The sequence below is a fragment of the Pteropus medius genome, unplaced genomic scaffold (genome assembly GCF_902729225.1).
Source record: "Pteropus medius unplaced genomic scaffold, Ma_sr-lr_union100, whole genome shotgun sequence".
Classification (NCBI taxonomy): Eukaryota; Metazoa; Chordata; class Mammalia; order Chiroptera; family Pteropodidae; genus Pteropus; species Pteropus medius.
In genome coordinates, this window is record NW_024352839.1 from 1,372,084 (window position 1) to 1,397,978 (window position 25,895).

At 54.5% G+C, this 25,895-nt stretch overlaps 1 protein-coding gene across 6 annotated transcripts; it reads right to left on the reverse strand.

Annotated features, from left to right (window-relative positions):
• Positions 1-831: 831 nt before the first annotated feature.
• On the reverse strand, positions 832-25,519 carry GRAMD1A (GRAM domain containing 1A). 6 transcript variants are annotated; one of them, XM_039850065.1, is made up of 20 exons: positions 25,390-25,517; positions 24,262-24,580; positions 15,208-15,418; positions 15,099-15,119; positions 14,568-14,652; positions 14,332-14,435; positions 14,160-14,255; positions 13,272-13,352; positions 10,048-10,160; positions 9,727-9,877; positions 8,994-9,192; positions 7,828-7,971; positions 6,177-6,295; positions 5,951-6,093; positions 5,237-5,340; positions 4,985-5,158; positions 4,805-4,892; positions 3,177-3,284; positions 2,974-3,112; positions 832-1,290 (listed from the first exon to the last, which is right to left on the reverse strand). In XM_039850065.1, the coding sequence occupies exons 2-20, from the start codon at positions 24,528-24,530 to the stop codon at positions 1,198-1,200; spliced, it is 2,442 nt and encodes an 813-aa protein (XP_039705999.1). In that variant the 5' UTR covers positions 24,531-24,580; positions 25,390-25,517; the 3' UTR covers positions 832-1,197. The 6 variants fall into 6 exon arrangements, with proteins under 6 accessions (XP_039705999.1, XP_039706000.1, XP_039706004.1 ...); XM_039850066.1 differs by having other exon boundaries at positions 2,974-3,094; positions 25,390-25,515; XM_039850067.1 differs by having other exon boundaries at positions 1,282-1,409; positions 25,390-25,519.
• Positions 25,520-25,895: the final 376 nt, after the last annotated feature.

Here is a 25,895-nt window from a genome sequence, read left to right on the forward strand (position 1 = left end):
GGCCATTGTGGGGTCCAGAATGGGTCAGGGCCCGCCATCTAAATGCCATCTAAATGCAAAGTCACTAGGGGCCAGGCCTACGTCACTAGGGGCCTATGCCTCCCTGCCGAGTGGCCCCAGGCATGTAATTATTTGTCTCCATCTCAGAGAGCCACTGTGAGAATTAAATGAACATCAGACCATGACACTTAGCCTGGTACATACTTGGTACTCACTGCATTAGTTACTTTTCTCCCCTCAATTTTTCTGCAATAAGAGTAACATTATTGAATATTTACTCTGTGCCTGGCCCTGTCATAAGTAGCCATATGAACTCCTTGCATCCTCATAAAGCAGTTTTCAAAGTGGGGTCCTTGGACAAGCAGCAGCAGCAGCACCTAGGAACTTGTTGTCAGCCCAGCCCAGACCGGCTGAGTCAAAGATCCTGTGGGTGGGTATGGCAGTCTGCCTGTTAACAAACCCTCCAAGAGATTCTGATGCAGCCAAAATTTGAGAACAACTAACCACCCTGGGAGACCGGTGCTATTCTCATGCCCATTGAACAGAAGAGGAAACTGAAGCTGGGAGAGGCTGACCAGCTCCAGGTTACATGCCTGCTAAGTATCAGAGGTAGGATTCGAACCTAGGCCAACAAGCATTAAAGTCCGTCTTAGGAGCCCCTGCACTGGATTCTGATGATGCAAAGCTTGTGTAAGATGCTGGGGAATTCCAGGTCATGTCAGTGACTATGGCCCCAGAAAATGGACAGAGCACCCCCTCCACCACCACAGCAGAATCTGAGTGCAACGGGAGGCTCCCACCCGCTCCCGGGGTCCCATAGGCACAGCCACAGCCATTTCCAAACCTTTATTGAGGCTCTGTCGGCTCCAAATAAATATAATACATTAAACCCAGAGCTAAAGGGATTGTGCACCCTGGGAGATATCCCCCACAACCCCAGCTGGGCAAAATAAGTTAGCAGGAGGCCTGCTGAAGGCCAGGCAGGCTCCCTGGCTGGGCAGGCGATGGCAGCTGGACTCGCACACACTGGTCTAAAGTGCATCTTGGTTCTGTGGTCCCTATGTCTGCATGGCCCCGGGCTGGGCCACTGGGAAGGGTGGGCAGGAGGCTCCCGGTGTTCACACCGTGCCAGCAGTGGCTACCGAGGCTCTGTGTCCATCTGTCCATTTGGAGGGACAGCGGTGTGGCCTGGCGTCCTCAGGAGAAGCTGTCATCGGGCCGTGGCTGGGAGTCGAAGGGAGGGTCTGAGATGGCGATGCCTTGATGCAGCTTCTCCAGGGAGAACTTCATCTGAGGGGAGAGGTGGGCAGGGTGCGGGATGAGCACTAGGAGGCCCGACGCCTCCCCCCATCCTGCAGTTGAGGAACTGGGGAAGGTCATGAGAGGCCACATCCCCTGCCAAGGTCACCCTGTAACAAGAGCAGAGCCACATTGTACCCAACAGGCAGCAAATGGAAGGAGCCCAGATGGCCTGGGTTCAAGTCCCAGCTCTGCTACTTACTGGGTAACCTTGGGTAAGCCCCTTATCTGTCCAGATGCTTCAGCTGAAAGCTGGGTCAGTAATATACCTACTTCATCAGATTATTTCAGGGATCTAATAATAGACCACCTGGGCACACAGGTCCTAGGTGCCCAGTGCACATTAATTATTCTTATTCCCCACTGTGTGATCCTGGGCAAGTCTGAACACCTCATACCTCAGCATCCCTGTGTGTTAGATGGGGGCCAACAAAAGCAGCCCCCTCACAGGTTGGCCATGAGAAATAAAGAAGTTGGTCATTTTAGCATTTAGAACAGTTTGGCTCAATCAGTATCTGTTAGCATTCATCTGAGAACTCACCTCTGTGCCTAATGGCAATTTCAGAAAGAGGAAACTAATAAGACTTTAACTCAGGATGGGGAGGCCCTGAGCCACGAAGCGCCAGCCTTGCCCCTACCCCCACCTCGTCCTGCACAGCCCTTCCTGGCATGAGCTTCTCTGTCTGAGCATGATTTCTGGAGACAACAAGGCCCCTAAGGTGGGCCTCAGCCTTATGGCCTGCGGTGACTGGACGTGATTTTCACTGTCACCCACAAACTTGGGCTCTGACGTCCTTGGGGGCCCAGCCAGTGCCGGCTGCTCCCTGCTTCCCATACCCACTCCCCATGTTAGGCACTTACCCCAGTGTCTGACATCTGTGCTGACCCATCACATTTACTGAGCACCTGCTGTGCCTGGCACTGGGCTCACTCTGACAGCAAACACACATAAAGTGTTTACTCTGAGCTCAGCATTACTCCAGTGTGAACTTATTTAACCCTCACAATAGTCTTTCAGGTGTACCGCCAATCACTATTCCTTACAAGGCCCCAAGGCACGTGTACAAGGTCAGGAACCGGAATTTGAACCTGGCCTTCTGAACAGATGCTGCGCCTGAACTATAGGGGGTGTCTGGGGCAACCCCTTCTGGCGATGAGGCCTCAATATCCTTCGGAAAACCTCTCTCCCATGCTTACATGATCCCTTAGGCACCCCAAAGGGGAGAGGGGCTCAGGGACCACACCTCGCCTACCCCTGGATGCTGTGACTGGTTCAGGTGTGGGCATGTGACCCCAAGAGCCAGTGAGAGTGAATACTTTCCTTTAGATGTCAGCTTAGAGCTTCAGGTACCAACTCGGTCATCCTAGGGGAAAGTATGCCCAAAACTAAGCCAACCCTGGCGGTGGGCAGAGTCAAGAGATGGTACCAGAGGCCAATTCTTACTACTATTGAGTGGCTGGATCCAACCATGCCTTAAGTCAGATACCCCTGGACTTCTCTCCTCTAGATGAGAGTCAATAAATTCTTTCTTCCATTCTGTCAGTTTTTCCAGCAATCCTTGGAGGTGGGGACTATGAATGGCTTCCTCGTTTTATAGAGGAGGAAACTGAGGCTCAGAGGCATCTGCCACATCTTGGGGTTTGCGTGCAGGGCCCACATCCCCAGGGCCATACCTCGTCCAGGAGCTCCACGGAGGCCCGCAGGATCCGCCGCCACTTGTGCACCTCGACGCTGTGGAACTGCTTCTGCAGGGCCAGGATCTCTGCCCACTCTGCAGCCGTCTGCGGGAACTTACTGCGGGGGGTGCAGGGCCTGAGTGGAGCCCTGGCCTCCTCCAACCTGCCCAAGCTCCTAACCCCCTCAGGTTCTCACTCACCCCTTGGCCAGGGCCAGACTGTGCCAGGACTCAAAAGTGTGGGCTGTCCTCTCCAGGGACCAGAGGCGGTAAAAGAGGAGGATGTTGAGGGCGATGAGGACGATGAGGCTAGGGGCGGGGGTCAGAGGTCAAGAATTGGCATGATACTCCCACAAGCCAGGCCAAGCCACAACCACACTATGAAGTGACACCATGATTACCCCCCTCTTCAGGGAAGGAAGCTAAGACTCAGAGACGGGGAGAGACAGCCTTGGGTCACATGGTCCATAAGCAGCTCAGTCAGGGTTCCAACTCAGGCTTGTCTGATGCCCATGCCCTTAACCGCTATGCCAGACAACCTTGCTGGGAGAGCCGAGGGTGGAGTAGAGAAGGGGCTGCAGCCAGAGTGCGAGACGTGAGGTGCGGGGAAATGCACGATGCACGACCCTACCTCACACAGATCCTGAGCAGGCAGTGAAGGAGAGACAAAGAGATGAGAGCTGCCCAGCCCTCCCTAGCTACCCCCACCCCTCCTCCACCACGGCTCCCAGCAGAGCATGGCACACAGCCTCATTAGGCTGCTGCACTTGGGAAACTGAGGCTGGCCCGGAGAGGCTGAGCATATGGCCGATCTGATCCACACCTCGTGGGGTCTGCTGGAAGCACAGATCTCACCTGCATTTCCTCAGAGCGTCCTGGCCCTCACACCCCCAGGCCTTTGAGCATGTGTACCTCCCTGCCTGACCTTCTGGGGTCTCGGCTCAGGAGTCCTCTGCTTTCCCAGGAAGCCTTCCCTGACTGGCCTCCTGTCCCACCTGAAGGAAGCCTTCACTGGCTCCCATGACTTCCCTGTGTGGGCTCTGTCCCCTCTGCCTGTGCCTCCCCCATCCCAGCTCTGTCCCCTCTGCCTGTGCTCTCCCCATCCTAGCTCTGTCCTCTGCTCAGCCTCCCATCCCAGTTTGTCCTCTGTTCAGGCCTCCCCCTGATCCCAGTTTGTCCTCTGCTCTGTGCTCTCCCCCATCCCAGCTCTGTCCCCTGCCTGTGCCTCCCATCCCAGCTCTGTCCTCTGCTTGCCCAGCCTCTCCATCCCAGCTCTGTCCTCCTCTGCTCAGGCTCTCCCATCCCAGCTCTGTCCCTCTGCTCAGGCCCTTCCCCCTCCATCCCAGCTCTGTCCCCTCTGCTCAGGTTCTTCCCCATCACTCTGGTCTGGTGCCAGGTCTGTCTCCCCCCAGAGCTATCTGTCACTACTGTGTCCTCAACATCATCCAGCTTAGGCTTAGGCACAGAAAGCATGAATGAAATGTGTAACTAAAATTGTTTCTTTTGTATACCTCTCCTGGTTCACCTAATTTTGCCACCTTTGGGGGCCTTCTCTTCCAGAAAACCCCTGGGCGAGGTGAGGCCCCTCCAACCTCCTGGAGCCCCAGGGCATCCCTCTTCCAGCAGGAAAACTTCTGACCGAGAAGTACACAGTGCACAGAGTTCTGCCAGGCGCATCCCAAACATCGGCTCCTTTAATCCTTGCTATGAGGTGAGCCTACGCTCTTGCTTAAGCAGAAGCCCAGAGAGGCCAAGCGTTTGCTCAAGGTCACACAACCAAGACACAGCTCCAGGCCTATGTGACCTCAAGGCCCAGCCTCCTTACTCACACAATGCTGATGAGCACCAGGGCGCTGGGGATGCCTGCCCCGGGGCCCTGTTCCATGGATGGTTCCGAGAAGTGGGAGCTGAGGGAGCCTGCAGCAGAGCAACTTGGAGTCAGACCCATCCAGCCCACCCGACCCGGGCCGCGCTCCTCCACTTGCCCTGCCCAGGCCTGACAGACACACCTGAGGTGTGCATGCCAGCCCGGGCGCAGGGGTCGGGGTCTGGGTGCTGGGGCCCGTCACCGTGACCCCTCCAGCTCAGGGGCCGCTTCCGCCTCCGAAGGCCTGACAGCAGTCCCCGGGCGTCCTTCCCGCCTTCCTCCAGGGACAGCTTCTCGGCCTTGGTGAGCTCTCGCTCTGCAAACACAAGAGAGGGTTCTGCACATCTGCGCCTAGCCAGGCCATGACCCTGCCCTGCCGGACTCTGTCCCCTACCCAGGTGGTGGAAGTAATCTTCAATGCCGCTCCATGAGTTCTTCTCGATGAGGGACTTCACGAGGCTCCAGGGCTGCTTCCGGTAGCGGATCTCAGAGGACACTCTGGGGGTGGGGAGTGGGGTAAGGGGGTCAGGGGTCACGGTCTGCCTCCAGCCCTGCTGCCCCATTCTCAGGGGATGCTTTCCTTCCCCTAATTCAGAGAGGGCCCCATGTTGCCCATGGACAAAACAGGCACAGTCCCACCAACCCACCCATGGCTTCCCTGTGATCCTCACTTACCCTGAGTGCCAGTCAGCCCACGGCCCCTTCTCTGTCCACACTCCCACTACCTCGGCAAGTTCCCAGCCACAAGCGCCACCTCGACACTGCCCACCCAAATTGGCAGCTTAGTCACACTTCAGGCCTGAACCCCTTCTACCTTGCTGCTATATCTAACTCCACACGGGGGTCTAAGGGACAGCTCAACATGTCCTTAACTGAGCCCCTTATCTCCCCCCAAACCTACTCCTCCCCATCTTCCCATCCTGGTCAACAGCAGCTCCCTTCTTCTAGAGGCGCAGCCCTAACACTTCCAGGTGTTCCTGACCCCTCAGGGACCCAACGCCTCTGCTCGCCCAGCCCAACATTCTGCCGCTGAAGCTGACGGGCTGGGAAGCGTTGTGTGGGGGCGGGGCTGGGATCGCCAGGGCGTCAGGTGGAGGGTGCTGCTCACCGGAGCCGGGCCTTGTTCCGGGCAAGGCCCAAAATGCAGTAGCGGTGGGCGGTGTAGAAGTAGTCCTGGTAAGGGATGCCCTGCGTCAGCACCTCCGAGTCCACCACGCACCCGCCTGCCTGCGGGCCGCGCCGGAACAGCGTCTGCAGGGACAGGACAAGGGAGGAGGGAGTCAGGGTCGCCCCGCCTGGCTGCTCCGCCTGGTCGGTCACCCTGCCTGGCCCACCTGTGTCTCTACCACGGAGGCGCTCTTAGGACCCAGCGGGTTGCTGATGGGAATGGTGTAGGTCAGCACCCGGCGCTGATGGCACTTGCTGTCCCCACTCCAGGGGCTCAAGGTCACGTCTAGGGGAGGGAAGAACAGAATGAGGAGACCATTCTACAGCCCTTTGCCCACAGGCTGTAGGAGACTCAGCTTTTTTGGAAAGTTCCAGTTCTCTGGGGACTTGCCCCCAAACCCACCCTCCTCTGTGTCCCCTTGGTGTCTGCCCCACCTTCCTCTAGATGCCTAAAACTTTAGATGCCGATGACACTCAGAGCTGGGATCGCTTCCCTCCCTCCACTTCTCACCAGCCTGGGGCCCCCACATCCGTTCCAGCAGCTCGTTTCCCTCTGTACCAATCCTGGTTTCTCCCCTGAGCCTCAGACCTAGAACATCTTCCGCAGTTAGGTCCCCTGGGCCCCTCATATCCACTGCTCCCCGAGTGGCGCCAGCATCTCCTCAAACCTGCTCCTCCTCTTGGGGCCCCATCTCAGGGGTGGCCCTACTATCCTCTAGACTCCCCCCAGAAGCCTAGGCCTGGACGCTCCCTCTCCTGTCTGTTCACTCCCCCTCCTGAGCATCACTGCTGGTCCTGCTGGTCGCTGCCAGCCCAGGGCCCTCTCCAATCTCCCTCAGGTCCCGGTCTCAATCTCCACCTCTGGTCCAGGAGTAGCTTCTTAAAGTGTAGCCTAACCCTGTTCCTTATCTGCCTAGAACACTCCATGACTCCCCGGTGCTCCTGGACAGAGTCTGAGTTCCTCAGTCTGTCATGCCAGTCTCTCCTGGCATGGGGACTCATGCCCCCAACACAAGGCACAACCTTACTCATTCTGAAGGTTCCTTTATACTAACATAGAAAAAATAAACAGAAAAGCTACCGACTAGCCCTTCCCCTACCTGAATCTCTTGTGCAGCCTCCTGAGCTCCTCTGCCGGCCTCACCGTCAACCCTTCCGCCTCACCTGGTGCTGCGGCCTCCCCTCTCCATACGGGGCTGCAGGGGCCCAGCCTGGAGGGATTTCTCGCAGTGTCTCTCTCCAGCCTCAGGGCCCATGCAGGTGCTCTGCTGGCCTTCAGGTTCTTCTCCCTCACCTCCTCCCCTTTCCCTGGAAAAGCTCCTCCTTCAGGCCTTGGTTTCAATTTCACATTCTTCCAGTGGCCTTTCCTGATATCTCTCAGATCACAGCTACCCCTCCAACATTCACTTATTTGTGTGATATTCTATTTACCCTCATGCTCACTAGATTCTGAGGTTCATCTGTCCTGGTCTTTGCATAAGCCTGACAGCGGGCACTAAATGTATGATCACTAACTTGTATTTATGAAATGCCGTTTTAGGCCCTTTTTTAGTATTAACTCACTTAATTCTCCTGAGACCCTGATGAAGGCAGATACTATTACCATACCCCCATTATGCAGAAGAAGAAACAGGCACAGAGACACTGGAACTCTGCCCAAGGCCACCCAGCTAGCAAGCATAGTAAGAGGCAGAAGACTCTGGTCTCGTGGATGCTGCCTCTAAGTCCCGCACCCTGCCACACCGAATCTGCACAGCACTGCCCGCCTGGGCTCGACCTCTCCAGGCCCACCCTGTGCCCGGCGAACCTCAGCCTGACCTGTGAACTTGCACTGCTCCAGGAAGCCCTGCAGGAAGGGTGAGTCTGAGAAGAGCATCTGCTGGAGCCGCTCGGCGCCCATGTGGAAAACGGAGTTGATGAGGAGCCGGCCGGAGAGGTCGGGAAGCAGGGCGGCCAGGTCCGCTGGGCGACAGAGAAGGGCAGCAGGTGAGGCCGCTTGTGCTCCTCCGTTCTCACATTGGTTTCTTGGTTTCCCTCTGGGTGAACACTCATCCCCATTCCTGGCCTTGTAGAGAGGATGAACGGACCCACCCTCCTAGACTAGAGTGGACACTAACACGGCGCACTACCTGGCCTCCTCTGCCACGGGGGTGGCTTCAGGGTGGCGTGTGTCCCAGTCTCAGACAATCAGAGCCACCAGAATTGGTTCAAGGTGGAGCACAGACCTAGGCCCAGCCAACCGCAGTCCCAGCAATCACAGGAGTGGCACGTGCTCCCAGGCTCAGCAGCTTGAAGCTCTGGGCCAGTGCCTAGTTCTGGGGTATGTGCGTTTGTGACCTAGGCCAGACCAGGAAGCCAGTGATTGGTTTATGGATATGTGTGTGACCTTAGGCAGCCAGTGATTGGTTCAGGAGTTGGCTCAAGCCAACCCTAGAGCTTTTGGTACAGCCACCAGGAAAAGCATGTTTTCTCTCTGCTATGCTTGTCTGGGGCAGGGTGGGGGTTCTCTCTGTCCCCACAAGAAGAGAAGCTACCTGAGAATGAAGCTGGCTCAGAGAAATGGAGGTAATGATGATGATGATGGAAATAATAGCCAGCATTTACCAGCTGGCCCAATCACTTTACATGTATTAATTCATTTAATTCTCTTAACAACCCTATGAAGTGGGTATTATTATTCCTAACCCCATTTTTCAGATGAGGGAAATGAGGCTCACAGAGGTTACACAATTCACCCAGGTTACACAGCTATGAATCACTGTGGCCAGGATTTAAACCCTGGTGAACTGGCTTCAGTCTGGGCTCCTATTCACCCTGCCCTGCTACCTTTAAAGCAGAGCTAAAGACATACAGATGTCTCACGACACTGTGTGAATGTCTTACCCACCCAGCCCTTGAATTTGTTAGCCCAGAGAGCCAGCAATTCCCTTGTTTAAGCCAGTCTGAATAAGGTTTGTCACTCACAACCAAAGCAGCTGCCTCACCTTCCTCCCCCGTGGATGAGGAAGAGTTACTCGTATCCGTCAATAGCTCCTCACTGGGCAGCAGGTCCAAGGGGCCCAGGGAAGTGGGCCCGTCAGATGGGGTGGGCTCTGTGCTTGGGGGTTCGGCCATCGGAGTCACTGTCTGGCTGGAGGAGGCATCTGGCTGGTTGTCTGTCTGCTCCTCCTTGTCCTCCTCTGCCTGCAAAGAATGCAGCCTTGTACCGCCCCATCCCATCCTGAGGGCCTCCTGCACGCCGGCCATAAGGATTTGAGACTGTAAGAAAACCAGTGCTGGGAGGCCATGTGTATATATAGGGCTTACAGCTGAGGTATGAGGAGCCCTCTCAGCCCCTCCCAGGCCTATCTTGGATGCCTGGGCCACAAGCTTTCTTATGCCCGATCCTGTACATCTGTCTGTCCTGTCCACGTCTTGCCTGTTTCCTACCTCCATTCATCCATCCGTCTACCTCTTGCTTCTTCTGTCTCTACTCTTTCAGTCTGTTCCCCCTTTGCCTGTTTTTCATTCCCTATTTGTCCCTAGTTTCCCTGCTCATTTTCCCAGCTCCGTCCTCTCTCTCCATCCATCCATCCATCCCCTTACTCCTACATCAACCTTTTCTCTTCCTCAACCTTGTCTCTCCTCCATCCATCTGCCCTCTTGGCGATACCACCCCCGGCCTTCCTCTGCCTCTTCCCCTCAGCACCCTCCTCTCTCCTCCACTTTCCTGCTCACCCCATGGTCTGCATCACTGCTGGCCCGGGAAAGGTTGGGGGTGATGCGGCCACGGCGTGAACCCACTGGGCTTGGCTCCTGGCTGTGGTCGGCTGCCCCCGAGGGCGTGATGTCACTCAGGGCAATCACATCGCCCACTTCCTTGGGGCTCCTGCGGGGAAAGGGAGGGTGTGGGGTTACTATATCTTTGAGACTCCACACACCCTCTTGGTCTCCAGACTTTGTTCACCCACCTCAGTCCACCCAGGAGTCCAGGAGCTCTGCACACAGCCTCTCCTGTCTCCCCCAACCCCAGGAATCAGCTGCCAACCTCTGACTCACCCCAGACCGTTCAGCTGCAAGGGGCAGACATAGTCCTCATCCTCACTGGTGAGGCCCAGCTCTGAGCCGTAGCACTGATGCACCAGGTGCCAGAGCTCGCGGGGACTCAGCGTCTGGGCAGGCAAGATGTAGGGTTGGCCTCCACCTCACACCGGCCAGAGCCCTTCCCACCCGTCCCTAACAGCCCTCAGCCTCAGCAGTTCCCTTGATGTCCACATGGGGGCAGCATGGTCCCCCATTCCAGATCTCACACCTCATCACAGCCCCGTGGGGAGGAGCCAGTATCCTCAGGACTTTCCCCTCAGGTCCTCACAATACTCCCACAGTTACAGGTTAATGGTTCAGTTAAGAGAGCAGGCGCGAGGCCCAGGGAGAAGTCATGCGCTTAAGCTCACACAAGTGACAAGAGGCAATTCAAGGATTTGAACCCAGCCTCCAGAACCTCTGCTCCCCACCCCCATGCGCCCTGCCCCCGACTATTTCCCAAGTGTTCTCAGGAGTCCTGGGCTTTTGGCTACCCATGGTCAGAAGGGCTGGATAACAATGATGAAACAGTAATAAAACAGTAATCACGACAACACTAGCAGCAGCAGACGCTCGCTGAGTTGCTACCATGTGCCAGGCACTCCTCTAACCCCTTCACAGGAGCTAACTCACCGAGTCTTCAAAATGACTCTGTAAAGTCAGTGCTAATATCTTTTATGACAATATCCATTTTTAAGACAGTATCTGTTTGTTTATAGCTGGAGCTGAGGTATAGAGGTGCCCGAGTGGCAGTGCTGAAATCTGATCCCAGGGGCTGTTCTGGCACCCTGGAGCTCACCAGTGGGCAGTCCTGCCACACAAGAGCTGATGCAGCTGAGCACTTATCCTGGGCTCTGGGCTCGGCTCTGGCTGCTATTAAGGAGGGACAGTCCTCATGTGACCAATGGGTTTCAGTGACTTGCCCCAGGTCACTCAGCTCCTCAGGGATGGGGCTAGAATGCCAACCCTGGGTTCACAGCCAGAGCTCTGTCCCTGCCCTCCTTGCAGACTTTGACGCTGCGCTGTCCCCTTGCTCAGGCTCCTGCTCCAGCACTCTTGCCCCTAATGGCTATAGCTGCTGTCCCCAAGAGAAGAGGACATGAGTGCAGCCCTGCTGGAAGAGTGGGTTTGGGCCTTCGGACGTGCTACAGGCCGTCAGCAGCAGCAGACACTGAGCCATGCCTACCCGACATCTAGCCACCTTCCCTGTCACCTTCCCTCCCTGCCAGCAGAACGCTGATCGGGGTGGAAACCTTCTCCAGTCCCAGGGATGAATTATAATTGGTTTACACCAATTCGTCTTTCTTTTGCCACGCGGCCAGCTTTCTTCGCAAAAGAAGGCAGTCATGTGACCTAGTTCTAGCCAAAGAAATGCATGAAGAAGTCTGCTAAAGGTGGCTTTTCCTCTCTGATAAAAGAAAGTCCACTTTCTATCCACCCCTTTACTCCTTTGTGTTTGGGATACTTATGTGAGGGCATGGCATCTGGAACTGTAGCAGCCACCTTGTAATCACAAGGCAATAAGCATGTGGACAAAACATCAATGTGCAGAGGGATGATAGTGTGGTAAAGAGACAAGATTTGGGGTCCTAGATGACAGAGGGGAGCATTCAAACCCAAACCAACCACCTGCCTCTTGTTACAAAAACATCAGTGTGACACAGTGGTCGAGCAGACACCAGAACCTAACTGAAATGGGTCAGAACCCTAGCTATACCACACAAAAGCCTATGTGACCGGGGGCAAGTCTTATCCCTTTGTGCCTCCTTGGTGAAATAAGGATAATAAACATACTTCCTCGTGAGGTGGTTGTGAAGATTAAATTCATGTAATGCTCAGATCAGTGCCTGGCACCCAGTAGCACCCTAAGTGTTAGCTATTATTATTTCCTTATGATAATTGTCTGTTTGTGTAAACCATTGTTTGGTTGGGTTTTCAGTCACTTGTAGCTGAACGCGTCCTACGTAAACCCATATAACCACAGTGGGCATTTCAAGAGGGCCCACTCAGGGCTGGCACTCAATAGACTATCAGATAGTGGTAAGTAAAAGTCTAAACTTCCTTACTCAAAACCTTTGGGGCGAGACATGATTCAAAATTAAAATTTGGGATTTAAGAAGGAAAATACAGAGCCAATATTGTATGCCGTAATACAGCGCCAACAATAATATAGTTAGTATGCAGTGCAAGGAATACCAGAGGTTCTCAAAGTGTGGTCCAAGGACTTCCGGGCTCCCCTAGACCTTTCAGAGTGCCCATGAGGTCAACATTATTTTCATAAGTGTAAGTGTTACCAGTAGTATAAGATGCTACTTGCCTTTTCCACTTTTATTCTCTCATGAGTATACACTGGAGTTTTCCAGAGGCTATATGACAGGAGATGCTGTCATTTTTCTGGCAGCTAATGCAGTGTGTGCTTATGTATTCTTGTGTTTAAAATTTCCCAGTTTCAATTTCTAATGCACTAAATATCGATAGATATGATCCACTTACACGAACACTCTTTGGAGTCTACAATCATTTTAAGGAGTGTAAAGGGTCCCTGAAACCAGAAAGAAGCTTGAGAATCAAGCTTCCATGTTGGATACTATAACTTTATACTGGACTACAATTAGAGCTAAGATTTATCCCAGTCATACATTTTAATAACTTTTTGACCTTTGAAACACGTGAATAGTCACATTAATTGAGATAAATACAGACCTGGACTATGCAAGAAGCATGCATGGCCATTTAAGTTTAAATTAATTAAAATTAAATTAAAAATGCAGATCCTCAGTCATATTAGCTACTTTTCAAGAGTTTAACAGGCACACGTAGCAAGTGGCTACTGTACTAGAGAACATGGATAGAAAACATTTCCAATGCAGCAGAAAGTTCTGTTAGACAGTGCTGATAGACACGATAAATAACCATGTTATCAGTGCCAAAAAAAAAACCCTCCACATTTTCAGAGTATTTTTGATATGCAGATGGCGAATAGGGGCCATGGATACACCTTTCTGGTGGGCAGAGTGTGGCACTGGAGCCTGTGGTGGCCCCTGACGGGGCCTATGGAGGAAGGTGCCGGTATGTCAGGCCAGATGCCCATGGAGAAGAGCTGGGAGGTCCTCCAGTTTCCTGAGTTCTGGCATCCCTGGCTCAATGGTCTCCCCTGGTCCACCCGCTAAGCGCCCTGGCCAGGCCTCATCTAGGCTCACCTTTTCAAGCAGTGCATTTTGCCAGAGGCGGAAGATGAGGAGGAAGCAGCGGTCCCGGGCCCCAAAGGAGGTGAAGAAATGCTGCAGGAGAGAGAGGGGTGTGAGGGGGTGGGGGAGAGACACAGCCAGAGGGAGGAGAAATGCCATCACCACCCATATCTGTTCCTAATCTCCATCCTGATGTGTCCCTTCATTCATTTGTTCCACAGAATGTTTATCTTGTACCTAGCTGAATAATGGACGTTAAAGTCACCATGATAAGGAGACACCCCCTGGCCCTGTCCCCAGAGCTCACAGTCCAGGACGAGAGACAGGGACATCTCCAGATGGGGTCATCCCAGAGCGACTGGGCGGTGAGGGGGGATGCCCTGGGCACTTTCCCAGTCTCCTTTACTCACTAGAGGTGGTCAACTGATCCTCAGCCAATTAAACAGAAAGAACAGTCTGCTGTGAAACGTCACAGGCACATGTGTGTGTCCCAGCCCCTTTCCCTTGTCCCTTCCTGTTTGGACCAATGGTGTGAGGCAGCCATCTTGGAACCATGAGGCAACAATCGTTGAGGGTAGAATGAAACATCAGGGAAGGCTTCCAAGGAGAGGAGACATCTGAGTTCCAGATACATGGGAAGGAAGAATTTTACTATTAATACTATCTCTGAGCAGCTGTGTGAGGGGACAGACTTCAGAGACTGAGACAGGAGGCTGGTGTGGAGATCCAGGTCAGAGATGATGGGAGCCTGGGCCAGGGCAGGGGCAGGAAGAACAAAGAGAGAGCGACAGACTGAGAACAGTTCGGGATGCGGGATAAACAGGGCTTTGGCAGGGGAGGAGGGAGGAGCCGGCTAAGATCAGTGACCATGTGGCCCTGTCAGCAGATCCTGTTGCTCACCTTCTCGCTCTCTGTGCAGATCTGGATGGCGTTGGGGATCAGCTTGGCCGTCTTCTCCTTCTTCAAGCACGTCACTTCCTTCAGCTGAATGGAAATCTGAGAAGGACAAGAGGGTCAGGAAGGGCCAGGGCCCGGTCTGCCCCAGGGCCCCTCCTCGTCCGCTTCAGCTCACTGTTGTCTCCCAGCGGAAGATGTTGCTGTAGAAGCAGATCCAGTTCTCGGAGAGATAGAGGCGGCCCTGGAGGAGGATCTCACGCTGCAAGGCACAGGAGTAATCTGAGGCAGCCAGGAGAGACGGGCAGACACTGAGTCACACGGCTGGCCTGGCCAGCACCCAGCTGGGAGGGTCAGGAGGGCAGAGCTGGGAGCTCAGGGTCGGGTCCAGGGTGGGTGGGCACCAGGACTCACCCACGATGAGGCGTTCGGCTTCAGGGAGTTTGCTGAACAGTTTCCGGAAGTCCTCGTTCCGCTGCTTGTACGTGGGGCTCAGCATCTGAGGGAAGTTTGGGAAGTGAGAAGCCAGATGGGGGTTCACACCCCTAATTTGCCCCACATCGACTCAGAAGCCCTTCAGTCTCCTCCACCCCCGATAGGCTTTCTGAGGCCTCAAGTCTAGCTCATTCTGTGTTCCACTGCCGGTAACACGAGAGTAACCATGATGAGAGCTCCCATTTACTGATTTCTACATAAGCTAGGCCCTGTGTCACATACCGAGCAGCAGCATCACTGACTCTTAATCAAAGTTCCCTTCAGCCTCGATATATTAGGACTATTTCTCAAGGAGAGGCCCAGAGAGGTTAAGCAACTCACTCAAGGTCACACAGCACACAAGCAGCAACACAGGATGTGACCTTAGGTCTACTGACCATGGCATCCACTCCCTGACTGCTGTCCCCCTCCCGCCCACCCCTCCAGCAAGCCCCCATGCCCAACACTTACACTGTACCAGCTCTGCATCTTCTGCAAGAGAAAGGAGTAGAGTCAGAACAAGTCCCTGGGTCCCTCTGCCTTCCACCTCTGTCCCTACCCCTCCTGGGCTTGCACCGACCTTGCTGTTTCTGATGAAGTTCCGGCTGCCCAGGCTCTGGGTGCTGGGTGTCCCAGGCACCCCACCCTTCTCTGAGGAGCTATCGGACCCCTTCTCCACCATGGTGCCTGGTTCCGGCTCAGGTGCGGATCGGCTTGAGGGCAAGAGCTGGAGCCGCTTACGGAGAGATGGGGAGCTGCTCGGTGTGCTCCGGCCAGAGTGGGGGGTGGTGCTAGGTGCGGGGAGCAGAGAAGGGGGTTATGGGGAAAAACAAGCCAGGGTATGGAGACAGGCCTACTTTGGGAGGCCTACCCATTAGCCCATTGATGCCCGCCCATCCATTCAACTCTACTTCCTAGCATGTGACCCAGAGCAGGTGCCCTAACTCTCTGTACCTCGGGTACTTCATCTGTGACCCAGGAATAAGAAATACATGTTCTCATCTGGTTATATGGAGGGTTAAATGAATCAATACTTCTACAGTGCTTGTAATAAAGCTTGGCATACAGTGAGCTCTCAATATGCCTATTTTTTGAATTAACTTATTTATTCATACAATAAATATTAACTGAGCAGCTACTCTCCACTCAGTTACTTGAGCTAAAAACGTATGCATCTTATTTTCTTTCTTGTTCATCTCTCATTTCCAATTTGTTAGCAAGTCCCACCTGGTCCACCTCCAAAATTTATCTCCATTATTTCTATTGTGCCCACTCCCCTCTGCCCTAGTGCCCTGGCCCAGCCTCTATCACACCAGTAGCCTCCTCCCTGGCCTCCTGCTCTAGTCCCTGCCTCCTACACCTAGACAGAGGGGGCCAATGAACCCGAGTCAGGTCAGGGTCCTCCTGGTTGAGTCCCATGCAATGCACCTCACTCCAGCTAAAAGCAAAGTCCCCAAGGCCCTAGTGTGGTCCCTGTCACTCCCTTCATTCCAACCATCCCAGCCTCCTTTTGTCCATTAAGCTCGCCAAGTGCATTCTCTGAGTCAAGGCCACTGTACTTCTGTTTGTTGCTTGGAATGCCCTCCCGCAGCCCCAGCATTAGCAGTTCTGTCTTATTCCACTCAAATGCTCCTCCCCTGGTGGCCCAGCCCCCAGCTCCCAGTCCCACTCACACTATCTCAACTCATCCTGATGGCTTATTCAGTTTGTTTATTGTCTGCCCCAGACTGTGAACTTCAGGAGGTCTCGGTTGCCACTGTGTCCCCAGCACGCAAAACTACCTGGTACATAGTGAACTCTGAACACACACTGGTGACTATGTGAATAATCCATGCCCGGCCTAGAGCTGGGAGCAGCAGAAGCCACCAGACAAGGTTCCTACCGTGCAGAAGCAGCCTCTGAACAAACAGAACTATTAGAGCACTGAAAAATCATAAACTGCCAGCCAGTGGGCTGTGGAGTCAGTCCGGGGAACTTTAAAGGGACACTTCTGTTGACTTTGTTATTAGGACCATGACAAGCTCAAGCTCTGTGTATGATTAATCGTACAGTTCCTTATGCATTTGGTGCTGTTACCATCTGCGCTTCTCAGGCTCAAACCATGAAATAAATTTGTGGAATAAACAAATAAATGACATCGATGATGACCTGGAGCACCACCACTCCTCCTGGACTATTGCAACCAACCAGACTGCTTGTCCAAAGACACACAGCTGGTTTAATTCTGGGCAGAATTCCAACGTGGGGTCCTCAGTCTCCCCTGGGGAGGAGTAAGAGACTCTCCATCACCTGGGGCTCCTCAGACTTCTCTCTCTTGCCTCTGAGCTTTAGCACATGCTGTCTCTCTGTCCAAACTGTCCTTCCTGCTCTTCGCCTAGCAAACTTACGCATCCTGCCTCCCTTCTGTGGGTTCCCACAGCTCCCATCCCAGCTCTAACCTTTCTACCTACGCTTCCCGCATCCCAGCCCTGATTACTCTGTGCTGTCCCTGTTTGATGACGAATCCATTTCTCCCACAGGTCCCTGAACTCCCTGATGGCAAGCCTTGGTGTTGTTTTGGTCACTGCTCTGTCCCCAGTATTGCTCAGAGCAGGGCCCAGGGTAGGCATTCATGACATACTTGTGAAATAAATTTGTGGAATAAAGTAAATAAATAAATAAATGGAACTGATGATGACCCAGGCCACTACCACTCCTCGACTACTAAATCCACCTCCCAAGGTCCCCCTGCTCCATTCTTGTGCCCCCACATGCAGAGACACAGGGAGCCTGTGAACTTGAGTCAGGTCAGGGCCTTCCTGGTGAGCCCTGCCCCAGCTGCACCTCATTCCAGGTAAAAGCCCGGGGCTGGACCCTCCCATCGCCCCTTGCTCACTCTCCTGCCTTGACTGTTCCCTCTGCCCAAATGCCCTTCCTCCTGGTGTCTGCAGGGCTCCCTTGCCTCTTTCAGGTCTCTGCTCAGTGGACACTTCTTCAAGACACCATCCGCCACCTATTTAAACCACACTCCCCATCTCCATACCCCCTCTCTCTTCGTCTCTCTCCTCAGTACTTCCCCCACCTGACCTGTGTTTTCCCTGGTTTTTTACACTCCCACACAGGAGATGCGCTCCAGCAGGGGAGGAAGTTTTGCTCCCAGCCGTGTCCCCAATGCCTAGAATGAGGCCTGGTGCATGACAGGTGCTCCTCAACCATTTGCTCTCGTGGATGGAATGAACGAAGGACCCTCCACTGCCGCCGCGACAGAACTTGGATTCAACCAGATGTGCAACTTGCCCGCCCCTCTCTGCAAGGTGAGGTGATGGCAGGTCTCAGTTTGCCATCAGTTCCCTGTGTGACCTTGGGCAAGTGTCTGAACCTTTCTGTGCTTCGGTTTCTTCTTGAGTATAGTGGGACTGTAACAGTATCCACTTCACAGGGTCGTCGGGAAGACATACATACACACAGCCCACCCCATGAAAGGCACTCTAATGTGATCATTCGGGACTGTAAGACTAAAATATAGTACGTGGCCCTGCCACCACCCCAGCACACCTGTGTCCAAGATGCTACACTGTCCCAGACAGGTATAGCACAAACACTTCAGCCTGGTGTGCAGAGCCCAAACTGACCCCAAACTGCAGTCATTCACTCTCTAAGTATGCACTGACCACCTGCCCTGCTCCAGGCACTGGACACACAGAAGCGAGCAAACGGGGTACAGTCCCTGCCCTGAGGACCCGACATTCTGGTTGGAAAAAGACAATCAATAATAAGGAAACATGTGAACGAGGATGATGATCTCACTGACACAGGTCACCAAACAGCACCAGCAGCCCCTGGCAGCTGTGCAAAATGCAGGTTCTGGGACCCACTGCTGACCTCCCGAACCAGGGACAGCGTGGGGCTCAGGAGACTGACGCTGCGAGCTGGAGGACCACAGCAATGAAGGAGAGCCGAGTGGGCAGACAGGCGAGTGGGGTGCAGGGCACACATGAGCTGAGTCCCAAGGACAGCAGGGATCTGGCGAAGGGCAGAGGAAGCTGCTCAGGGACAGGAAGAGTGAGTCCAAGGACAGGACGGAGCTTGGCAGGTCTGAGGAGGAGCGAGGTGGCCAGTGGGCTGGGGGAGGAGGACGACAGGACACAGGCACACCCACAGGCCCTGTAAGCTCTGGCCAGGAGTTTGAGCTTCACCCTGAGGGCACTGGTGAGCGATGGAAGAGTTCTGAAGGAGGGGTAACCACATTTCTCCCCTGCCTCTCATCTTCTCCCCCTAGCCCCCGCCCCGGAACCGGAACCGCAGAACCCTTCTCCACCTCGTCCTAATCTCCCACAGCCACAGGTCTAAAGGAGGGCATCTAAAAACAGGTGTGACAGAGCAGGGCCCACACCCCCACATCTTGCTGCTTGGCAGGAGGAACCGGAAGTGCTCAAGGGCAGGCACAGCCTTGAGGCTGTCCAACCAGGCAGGCGGCAGCAGAGGGAAGGGAGGAGCCCCACGAGGCTACAGGACCGTTATGGGGGGCAGGGACTCGAAAGAGAATGGGGTTTTGCCACTGTGGACACCTCACCTCCAGCTTCCTGGGCCTAAACAGGTACAAAGTTCCCTCTGGTCAGGGAGGGGCAGACATATACACACGTGTGCACACAAAGGAAACTCAACAGCCAGTCACAGGCAAACTCTAGTTCTCTATAGATGCAAGAAGTCTCTCCCCAACCCCCACCCCCAGCAGTAGTATCACAAATGTTACAGTCACACATAGGGCCACAAGTCCCAGCATAATTACGCACACATCCACAGCATTACAAGTATTCTAAAACCACAAGGTCCCAGAAATTACATGCACAAGCGTGTGCATGCATGCATAACACAGCTGCACAGGGTCACAGATACACAGAAAATGGAAAGTCTCAGATAACTGATATTCACACATACAGCCACAAACACTTCTCAGAGAAGAGTTGAAAACAACATTCCCACGGTTACAGAGAGTCGTGCAGTGAAACAGTCACAAAGGACTCCAGCTAACACTAGGGAAATTAAGTCACAGGGTCAGCTCAGCTCCCATGGTGTTCACCATCAGGCAGGGAAGACAAAGCCAAGGCCTGATCTAATGTGGCAAAGGATGGAATTGTCATCTGCTGTCTCTGACAGAGAACTATGACACTCACACAGCCTCGAAGGACTCAGAATAACACAGCCCCAGGGGCTGTGGACACACCTCAGCAACACAGTGGCCAGGTATTGAAACAATGCATGGGACGTGTTTTATAAACTGTAACAGGGGAACAATGTCAGTTATCATTATTGCTCCAGAGAGTCAAAGGCACATCCAAGGTCTCAGGAAGGAGGGTCCCAGGCCCACTAAGAGCCACAAAGGGTCTCTCTTCCTCTTGTTCTTCACATACACAAAGCTCTAGAGTGTCCTGGCTGCATACGTGGAAGCCTAGGCACAAATGTGGAAGCCCAGACACAAATGACAATGCCACAAATGGATATACACTAAGATGGAATCTGAGGTAAATTATAGGCACAACCCCAGGGAGTTCAGTCATACAACTCTGGCCCCAGACGCACAACAATGTAACACACATGGAGACACAGGTAACTGACATTTGCACACATTGCTAATAGGTTTAGAGATAAATTATAGACACATTCAGCAGCAGAGGGTTGTAGCAGCAAGCACAGAGCCCCAGACACATATGGACACACATGACAGTCACCATTGGACAACTTACAGTGACACTTGGAGCCACAGATGTAATTCAGATGTAAATCACACACACACACACACACAGAGCCAATGAGGCTCACAGCTGTGTGCACACTAGACCTAGACACATGTACGCACACAATAAAGTCTTAATCAGTGGCAGAAGTCTGATAGGATGAGATACATCACACACACACAACCACAGAAGGTCGCAGCTACACAAGCCCCCAGACACACACTATAGTCACAATCGGACACACACAGGGAACTTACAGTAACATGTAATTCAAGGTAAATTACACGCACGGCCAAAGAGGATCACAATTGCCTGCACACTAGGAACACAGACACGCATACACACACCTCCAAGACACCTATAATTCATAATCGAAAACACGCTGGGCCTAGACAGCAGCAAGAGGACCCTCAAGGGGTCAAGCACGCGGTCTGCAGGCCACGCGGAAGCCCCCACCCCCCAACAGCTCGGAGACTACCTACAGACCAAGACGGTGGGAGGAGGCCCAGACCCCGAAGGTCTGATCCCGGGCCTGCCCGAGGTCTGTAGTCTGTGAGCCCCTTCTACCTACACCCCAGGCCCAAAGACCCAGGGTCAGCGTCGCGCCCACCTTTCGCCTCCCAGACGGGGACGAGCCAGGCCGGGAACCCCCCTTTCCCGTCCCCACCCCGCAGGCCGTGCTCCTCGCAAGATGAGCACTGTCCTCTCAGCGAAAGCCTCCGCCAACCAGGCGCATCGCGCCCTAGCAGCGACCGGACAGACCCGGGCCTCCTCGCCGTCAGCGCTCAGCTCCCGCGTGCACCCCTGCCCCCCACCCCGAGATGCCCTCCGCCCTGGCCGGGCCCAAGTGCACGGGTCCCCAGGCCTCGGCTCCCGGGACGCGGCCCCCGGCCCCATCCTCCCCCAGCCCCCGCCAGGTCCTTACTCGAACATGGATGCGGCAGCGGGCGCGCCCAGCCGCAGGGCAGGGCCGGGCCGGCTGAGCGGGCTGGGCCGAGCTGGGCGTCCCCGCAGGGGAACCGCCTCGCCTTCCGCGGTCGCCGCCCCACCGACCCGCCGCCCGCCGCCCGCACAAAAGGCCGGAGCCGCCGGAGGCCGCCGCAGCGTCACGCACCTTCTTCCTGCCCCCGCCCCGCGCGTCACGGCGCCGCCCCCGCCCGCGAGGGGAGGGGGGGGCCGGGCCCGGCCGGGCGGCGGGCGGGACGGGGGGAGACCGGCTACGGGGAGCCGGGCAGGGCGGCTGGATGCAGGAGGCGGATGCGGAGAGGGAGCAAGGGAAAGAGAGAGGGAGGCACCGGGGAGAGGGGCCGGTCACGGCCGGGGAGGGACGGCGGGGCACAGGGAGGCCCCGCTGGAGAAGCAGAGACCGAGGGACTTGGGGGAGCAGGGGGCGTAGAGCGAGACCGAGAAATCGACAGGGCGGCTGAGACGCCAGAGATAACAGGGAGAGAGCAAGAGAGAAGAAGAGAGAGAGAGACGGAGACAGAAATAGAGGCCGTGTTCTGTTTTGATTAAAACAGGACACGGCCATGGCAGGTGCCGTGGCACACAGGCTGCCCCCCTCTTCCCTGGTGCCCGGAAAGGGGTCCTCGGTTTCAACGATGCCCCTGGCCCGAAGCTCCCCGCCCTCCCAGGGCGGAACCTGAGAGGTGGGGCGGAGCTGGGGGTGGATGGAGAGTCTGGGAAACCCAGGTGTTGGGGCCGCGAGCGCTGGGGGAACCGCCGCGGTGGCTTGGGACCCCTGGGCGGCCAACATCTCCCCCCGCCCCATCCCAGTCTCCGAGACGCCGGATGTTGGCTCCAGGCCGTCCCAGGGCCTCGGTCCCCGGGGACTCCTGTCGGTCCCAGTCCCTGTCACCCAGACCAAATGAGAATCCAGCCGCCCTGGCGCTTATCTGTGCTGCAACCTTGAGCAGCTACCTCTGTGGTAAGGGTGTGCCCACGGGACAGCGCGGGGAAGGACAGCAGCAGCCCTTTCACAGACAGGGAAAGCCTGGCCTCGAAGATGGGAAGTGACCGGCGGAGGCCACCCAGCCGGTAGGCTGCACAGTTGGACGCAACTCTCCTCTGACGCCATAACCTGCGCCTATCTCTGCGGCCGCTGCCCGAGTCTGTCCGTCGCGGACTCCTTTGTCTGAGGCACCCCACGCATGGAGACTTGCTCCCCACGCATCTGCAGAATGGGCCGTTTCTACCTCTTGAAAAACCTGCATTCCCATCCCTGTCCCCACCTTCCAAACGACTCAACTCAACTTCTCTATTTTAATGGATGACAAGGCCCCAAACTTCAGTCTTTCCTGACCCGTCTTCCCCTCATACCCACTCCAATCTCTCAGCAAACCCTGTGGGCTCCACCTATACAATCTATCCAGAATCTAAACGCCCCTCTCCCTCGTTCCACCCCACCCTTCGGCCTCCAGCCTTTGCCTCCTCCCAGCTCTCCAGCTCCAGTTCCCGCCCACACGCAGCCAGAGGGAGCCTGTGAACCCCTGAGACAGGTCAGGGCCCTCTGGGCTCTGAGCCCTCCTGTGGCTCTACCTCACTACAGCTAAAAGCAAAGCTCACCTCGATACCTAAGGGACCACTCTGACTTCTCTGTCTGCCCCCTGCTCACTCTCTGCAACCACCCAGCCTCTCTGCCGTTCCTCTAACTCACTAGGCGCGCCTCCGCCCTCGGGCCTTTGCACTTGATGTTCACTTTGCTTGGAAGCTCTTCCCCCAGTTCTTTCCCTTGACTCCCTCTCGCCCTCAGATCTCAGAGAGTCCCTTCTTCCACCATCTCCCTTGGTCTCACTGCTCTTTCATATTTCTCTTTGTTTCTTCTTTTGGAACATTAAATTTTTAATTAGGGAATATTTATTTCAAACAGGAAAAAAATATAACGGTCATCTATGTCCCCACCCCCCACATATATAATTTATGTACACGTTTTCCCTTTTTTGATTCAGATCCTTTTTTGGTTTTTTTTTTTTGTTTTGTTTTGTTTTTTAAGAAATAAGTGATTACAGTTATAGTCAAAGGCCCAACTCTCATCCCTGCTTTCTTTGCTCTGTCTCCCAAGTTACCCATTGCCCTGAAGTTGATGTTTGTTTTTCTCTGTACACTTTTCCATCCTTTTTCTACATTGGGATGCATCCACCAATGATATGTCCTACTGTTCAATGTCTTTTAAAAAGATACACAATCAGGCTCCTACTGTATCATCCTGCAACCTGCTTTCTTCGTCGTCATTTCTGAGATTGCTGCATGTTAATACACAGAGCTCTGCTTCATAAATCTTAACTCTTATCCAGTATTCATTGTTGAAAGAAACCACAGAGGATATTTCTCTTCAGAGTCAATGTAATTCTTTCCTCTTTTCACCTATAGCCTCGAATCTCCCGGTGCCAGAGGTGGTGTTTCTTTACAGAAGTTTTGTTTAAACTTTTTTTTTTTTTTTGCCAGTGGGCCATTGGCTTGCAGTACACACTTAACAATATATGTAATGTCACAAAAGTTGCAGGAAACCACTTATTCACTATGCCTCGTGTGCTATGTTATTTTCAACTCTATCCTAGTTCTATTTAGAAAAAAAAAGTGCTCATTGTAATGCACTGCATTGGTTTTGTGGCCCTTAAATGGTCTGTGACCCACAGTTTGAAAAACACTGGGTGGGTCGAAGTGGGAGTCCACGTCTGGTCTTAGTAGGCAGTGCTGTGCTGAGCTCGGAGTTGGTTGTCCCAATGCATACTCCTAGTCGTCTGTTTTTGTTTGTGCATCTATTTTACAACTTCCAGTCAGGCCCCAAAACAGCTAAGGCCACATTCTAACTGACCTTCAGCCCCCCACCTGAACAGTGACAGCCACAGGAAAACTGCTCTTGAGCATGAGTCCCTAGAAAGAGAGAGAACCCCTTTCCTGTCTCACCACCTGGGTCTTACCTGTCCTGGGGCAGACTCTCCAGGTCTGGGGTTTTCAGCAGCTGCAGGCGCTGGGGTGTCAGGATGTAATAGGGTGACTCCTCATCACTGGACGGCGTTATCTGAATGGAAGGCACCTCCAGGAGCCTCCAGGGCTCAGAAGCCAGGCCCTCAGCCCTGACATCCTGTAGCTGCTGGCTTTGCCACTCAGCTGGGGGGACAGGTGAGTCCTGGGCACCATCCTGGGTCAGAAGGGGTGCCCCAGGCAGCAGGGGTAGGAGCTCGGCCATGCAGAGGGCTCTGCTTGCCCAGTTAGGGTCCTTGGACAGTGGTGTGGTCTCTGGGAGAGAAAAAAGAGAGGTGATGGGAACAGTTCCTGTCTCCTCTTACCCTCCCCCCGCTGCTCCACTGAGGAGGGAGATGAGCTGAGGTACAGAACATTATGTGGAGTCAGAGAGGTGTGGATGGGAGTCCCGCCTCTGCCAATAGCCTCTTTTCATGGCCCTGAGCCTCAATTTACTCTTCTGGAAACTGAAGGTCCTGATGCTGACATTAGGGTGGCTGAGCAGTGTCACAGAGCTCTGATGTGTAGAGTGCCCAGCCCAGGACCTGGCACACAGTAAGTAGTTAGTGAATGTTCATAAAAACTGTTCAGGCTTGGGGTTTCACCGGAGCATTCACCAAAGACGAGCCCTGGGTTTTCTATATGCCGGCCACCCAGCTTCCTTCCACACACAGGGCCAGGAAGGAGCCAGGCCGGAGGGAGCCCCAGAGGCCTCAGGCCTGAGTAACAGCAGATCAAGAGAGGCAGAATCCAGGATTTCCCTTCCCTGTTTGCTCAGCAATTGCCCCTCCCAAGATAAACAAAGGGAGAGTGGCAGGGCTCAGGCTATGGCCTCCTCAGACGGGAAGAAGCCAGGCCAGTTGCTGCGATTGTGGCTGTGCCCCTGGAGGCCTCCTAGGTCTGGGGAGATCAGATCGGTGTCTGTCTGTCCTCACAGCAAGGGCTTCTTGGCACCCCGCTGCCAGAGAATAAGGAAAGAGGCCTATGGGACCCAGATAGGGTTTCCCCTGGTTCAGGGAAGACCCTGACTCTTACAAGCCAGACCTAGACCCTAGGGTCTTTTCCAGGCACCCCAATACCCCTACCTTATGGCGTCTACCTCCTTCTGTCCTTGTATGGTTTGGACTTCCAGGCTAAGGGCAGGAGAACAGGCCCTTCCTTCCCCGCAGGAGTCCTGGCTGGGCCAGAGAATCATGACCTTGCCAGCTGGAATAGCATGTCCACTGGAGTCGTGTTGCCCTTTGGCCAGCTGGGAGAAAGGACGGGGGGAAGAGGGGGGGGCTGTTTATACCATGGAGGAGGCTGAAGTTGGCTGTCTCACTCTTCCCTCTTGAGTGCCCTGTTGAGGAAGGGGCCGTCCTCACTCTAGGCCTCTACTGGTCCATCCTCCTATTGGCCATCAGCCAGTTACGGCATAGCTTCAGTCCCCACTGCTCCCCCAGAACTGCTCCTCCACGCCCAGAGATCCCCCAAGGGGCCAAATCCGAGACACTTTCCACTCCTCATCTTCCCACCCTGCTCTTACAAGCTGGCACCTGGGAGATCCCTCTGCCTTCTGGGAGGTTCTAACAGCCCCCAGAACGCCGCAGTT